The 4,914-nt window shown below is 52.4% G+C and overlaps 1 protein-coding gene across 1 annotated transcript; it reads right to left on the bottom strand.

Annotated features, from left to right (window-relative positions):
- Positions 1–232: 232 nt before the first annotated feature.
- Positions 233–4,554, bottom strand: LOC142856793 (von Ebner gland protein 1-like). Its single transcript, XM_075984444.1, has 7 exons — positions 4,428–4,554; positions 3,840–3,976; positions 2,918–2,988; positions 1,894–2,004; positions 1,244–1,345; positions 1,031–1,057; positions 233–358 (listed from the first exon to the last, which is right to left on the bottom strand). Exons 1-6 carry the CDS (start codon positions 4,512–4,514, stop codon positions 1,032–1,034), a joined length of 534 nt encoding a protein of 177 aa, XP_075840559.1. The 5' UTR covers positions 4,515–4,554; the 3' UTR covers positions 233–358; position 1,031.
- Between the last annotated feature and the right edge of the window lie 360 nt (positions 4,555–4,914).

Raw genomic sequence — 4,914 nt, 5'->3', positions numbered from 1 at the left:
CAGCTTTGCAGCCCTGCATGCAGGCCATTGTGGCCTTTGCCCAGAAAAAAACACCATGAGAAAAAAGAGGAAGCTGGGAGCACGCATCCATCCTAGCCACTTTAACACTCCAACTCCTCATAAATAACAGCCAAGTCTCTGGGCTGTGAGAACATCCTGCCAAGACCCCTCACCACCTACAGACACACAGAGACACCAGGGAGATGATGAAGTTCTTTAATGAGAAGCAGGGCAGTGGGAGGCAGAGGGAAGGGATGGGTGAAGCCAGAAGGGAGAGGGAGGGAGCACTTCTGTGTCCTGTGCTCAGGAGGTCTGGGTGCACATTGCTCTGAGGCAGCCTGGACCCCGGCATTCCTTGCTGTGGAAAGGAGGAGAGTCAGTTGAGCCAAAATGATTCATGCAAGGGGAAAATGTGGGGATGCTGGGGTCTCCACTCACCAGATCCAAATAGGGCATAGGTCATTTCCCTCCTCCCCTCTGCGAACCCCATCCCCACAGTTCTCCATGCTCATGTGTGTAAAGGGAATAGATGATTTCAGGGCAAGAGCATGGCAAAGGGATGACAAGGATACTGTTGGACTCAGGCTCTGCTCATACATGCGCAGTTATCCATGGGCAAATCTCTGAACTGCATCTCCCAAGCATCAACAGCAAAGAGGTACCCAGGCATGGGCTGCCATATATTTAAAACACCCTACGCTGTAAATGGAGTCAACATGGTAACTGAGGGGAAGGGAGCGGCAAAGGAGGACTTTCCCTTCTGCACAGAACTGCAGGGGATGCATGCAGGGAGGCATTCTCTCCAGTTGCAAACGAACTGCAGAGTATCAGTGAGAGAGATTCCTGATGTCCAGGAAATAACACCCATGAAGGGATCCTGAACAAAAGACCCACGGGTAGAGTGTGTTCCAGTAGCACAGGCTGTACCTGCCCACACAGGTAGGCAAAGGTTAGAACACAGGGTCTCCAGAAGCCCCAATGACCCCAGGACCATGATTTCCTCAAGTGTCCAACAAAAATGACCACTTACCCTAATCGCTTCCTAGAGGGCAGGTTTCTGTCCAAGAAAGAAAGAACATGATTCAGAAGGTCCAGGGAATTCAGTCAGAAAACCAAGGCCCTCCATCAGCCAGCATGTATCCCACCCACAAAGGACAAAGCTGAGTGAGAGTCAGCCAGTTGTCCTGAGGAACTAGCTGCCTCCTTAGTATAGGGTGGGAGAACATGGCAGCTTGCTTCCTACCACTCTGCCTGGGGGTGAGGATGCTCTCTGTGTTGAGGCCTCCAGCTTTCACAGCATTCTGAAAATCTTTCAGGGCTTCCTGGTGGAGGTCACGGTCTCTGCCTATAGGAGAGGTCAGGAGGGACATGGTGTCAAGGACAGACCTGGGGGAGCTGATAGAGCTTCCCTCCCAGCCCAGGGAACCAAGCATCTTAGGGTGAAGTGTGAGACATGGCCCACCCAGGTTGGGATGTGAACCAGGGCCTGGATGAGAGAGGAGAATCCAGGTGGGGAAGGAGGACCAGAACACCATGGCCATCACTCCATCTGACCTTGAGGACACGGGCACTGTGCCTTGAGCTCACCTGAGTTTCTTTCAGGGCATTTGGGGACACTGTGACCAACCTCACTCCGGAGGAATATGTCACCCTTGGCTGAGGGCTCCGTGCTGCCTCTCTGCTCTATGTGGGCAGTGCCCAGTCACAGGGAGGGCTCAGGAGGCTCTGGGGCTCTTTCCCAGGCAAGGACACGGGTACATGCTGTGATTGGGGCTGGTCTTTATATGATGGATCCTGTTCTGTACCCATCCTTATTCCTGCTGGAACCCCAACAGTGGTGAGGCCCCTGTCACCCTGTGAACCTTTGGCCCACGACACAATTATAGAACTCACCCAAGAGTTTTGCAATTAGGTAATGTTCCCCTTGTATGTTGTTTATCCAGAAGAAGATGTAGTGATCCTCCACAGCAGATGGTACGATGTAGACCTCCTGAGTGCCCCCATCTGTGGAGGTAGAGTCACACGGATCCTGAATAAGCACCCTGCCCCTTCAACAAGGATCTAAGGGTGTCCTGGCACCTGCCTGGCACCTCTCAACCTGACTCCTGCCCAGCTTATCAGTTCTTACTGCCCCAGCATCTCCACCATCCCAGAGCCTCAGTTAGAAGGAACCTCCCTATCCATGGGAGCCACATACATGGGATGGTCATGTGCCCAAACTGTGTGTCAAAAAGGAGGGTCTGCCTCTGGAACCAGATACATCCCTCTCCTGACTCTCTCCATGAGTTCCCATAGCCAATGGGACACTACTGAGCAGTTCTGTTGACTAGTTTTATGTCAACTTGACACAAGCCAGAATTATCAGAGACAAGGAAAGCCCAGTTGGGAAAATGCTTCCATAAGATCAGGCTGTAGGTTAGCTTGTGGGAATTTTCTTACTTAGTGATTGACAGGGAGGGCCTAGGCCAAATGGGGCCACCTCCATAAGAAAGCAAGCTGAGAAAACCAGGAGGAGCAAGGAAGTAAGGAGCAAGCCTCCATGGCCTCTTCATCAACTCCTATACCCTGCCTTGTTTGAGTTTTGTCCTGACGTCCTTTGAAGGTGAGCACCGATGTGGAAGTGTAGACAAAATAAGCCCTTTCCTCAGCTTGTTTTTTTAACACAGGGTTGCGTTCCTACAACCGTACCCTAACTAAGACAACAGCCGATTCTCATCTAGGGACCCATCTACCATACCCAATGTAGTGTTTGGTGTTGGCTGTTCCTGTCTCATCAGAAAAACTGTCTCATGGTAGCCATCATGGGAATTAACAGGGTTAGAAGAAGCAAAGGTCCTCAGGCCATGGGTCACCGTGGGATGGCCACACTGGTCTCATGTGTGTCAAGGGTACAGCCCTTACAGACCCAGGGACTCACAGGCTGTGTATTTTTTAGGTACAGATGTCTTCTCTAGAACAATGTTTATCTTCTCGCACCGTCCTTCAATCCTGGAACACAGAAGGTCTGTGAGACACACTGCCCAGCCACACAACTCTCTTCCTGGCAGCACACACAATATTGTATACAGGTGCCTGGTCCCAAGGTGACCAAGGAAGTGCAGGCTTCACTGGGTCCCAATTACATTACCAGTAGGCCTCCTGAGTCACGTGCTCAAGTCCCCTGACTCCCACAGTGACTCAGTTCTGTATCATGTCACCTGCTGGCTGCACCCCACAGCCTCTTGCTCACTCTCTCGGAGAACCTAGGCTACTTGGTTGGTAGACATCGTCTGAAACAAATCCTCCCTTCCTCACCTGCATGCTGTGTGACTCTTGGGGCTCACCCTCTGTCTCTGGAGATACTTAGGGACGAGCCCTACAATCCCTGTCACCTGGCCATTGAGGAAACTTCTCAGAGAGCGTGATTCGGGGAAAAGAACAATGGGCTCACTCCAGGGTGACTGACAGGGCAGGGGCTGTCCAAATGCTGGACCTGGTGAAGACATCTCAGACACTGTCTTCTTCAGGAGCCCCTGCCTCCCTAACAGGCAGAATTTTACGCTAGAGAGAAAACAGACCCAGACTGAATTTTTACACTGGATTTGGCACTGAAACCCTTCTCCAAGGGCCTGGGCCACTGACAAAGGATGTCCCTTGAGAATAGAAAGTGGGTGCCACTTCCATATGAAATATTTTCTCTGCACCACTGACTGTACCATGGTCACCTCTAAAGTGAGACACCCTCAGTGGTTCTGTGGTCCCAGTCCCCCAGCTCACCCCATGCACCCCACTCAGCCCCCAGTTCTCCTATGTCGCAAAGGCCAAGACTAATGCTACCAACTCAGTTGGCACACACTCACAGGACAGTGAAGTTGACTTGCAGGTTGCCCCCTTCCAGGGTCGTGATGGTCATGGGAGTCACAGACATAGACCTTAAATCCAGGCCAGGAATCTCCTTGTCAGATGCTGTAGCTTTCAAATACCACGTTCCTGACAGCTGGAGAAGGACCCGCCCATCAGGACTCAGGGAAACCCCAAGACTGCCCCTAGTCCTTAGCCCCTGTCTCTAGCTTGCCTCCTTGTTCTGGACATGTGAAGTGTTTCCACTTCCATCAGCCCATCAAAAAATAAGCTAGTTCAACCAGGGCCACAGCAGTGTGGTCACCAACCCTTGCAGGTGTGACACTATCACAGACCCTGCACTCCCAGAGCACAGTGAGGAGAGATGGACTCTGGACTCTGACCTCCTCCAGCCCTCTGCACCCAGAACCATCTGACCAGATTCCTTGTGCTGTGTCTGGCATTCCCTCAGAGTAGGGGTTCAAGCCTGGCTCTGAAATGATGCCTCTTTAGATGAAGCAGGAACGGTCCCTCCAACCAACAGCATCAGCCCCTCCCGCCCCATCTCCCATAACCTTCCTCGAAGCCCCTGCCCTGCTCAGCCTCACATCTAGATTCTCTTCTGTGGCCGGGAAGGCCTGGGCCTGCAGGGCAGCAACAAGGCCGAGGCCAAAGCACAGGATCAGGGTCTTCATCTCCAGAGTCTGTGCTCACAGGTCCCCAACAAGTCACTGGGCTGGCTGAGGAGGCTGTGCTGGGGCTCCACTCAGCTGCCCTTTATACTACTCAGCTTAGGGTCCCCAGGAAGTTGGCAAGGATGACTGACCAGTCCCTTCCTGGACATTCACCATGGCCAGCTCTTCAATGGACCAGATAAAGGTCATCATTGTTGGAAATTTCTAGATAACACTCAACACCCAGAGGATGATGGGACAGGGCTACTTGTAGATTTGCCCTGGCAAGAAAGTGAGTCTGAGGTAGAGATGCAGCCTCCCGTGTCAGGAGCCCTGAGCGTGAGAAGAGCGGGATGAACCCCTCCTGCACACAGTGCGGTCATCCAGCTGGCTCACACGCTCATTGACACAGAGGAGGTCA

Source organism: Microtus pennsylvanicus, chromosome 9 (genome assembly GCF_037038515.1).
Source record: "Microtus pennsylvanicus isolate mMicPen1 chromosome 9, mMicPen1.hap1, whole genome shotgun sequence".
NCBI classification, from domain to species: Eukaryota; Metazoa; Chordata; class Mammalia; order Rodentia; family Cricetidae; genus Microtus; species Microtus pennsylvanicus.
The sequence above is the reverse complement of the archived record's forward strand: the minus strand, read 5'-3'. Positions and strand labels throughout refer to the sequence as shown.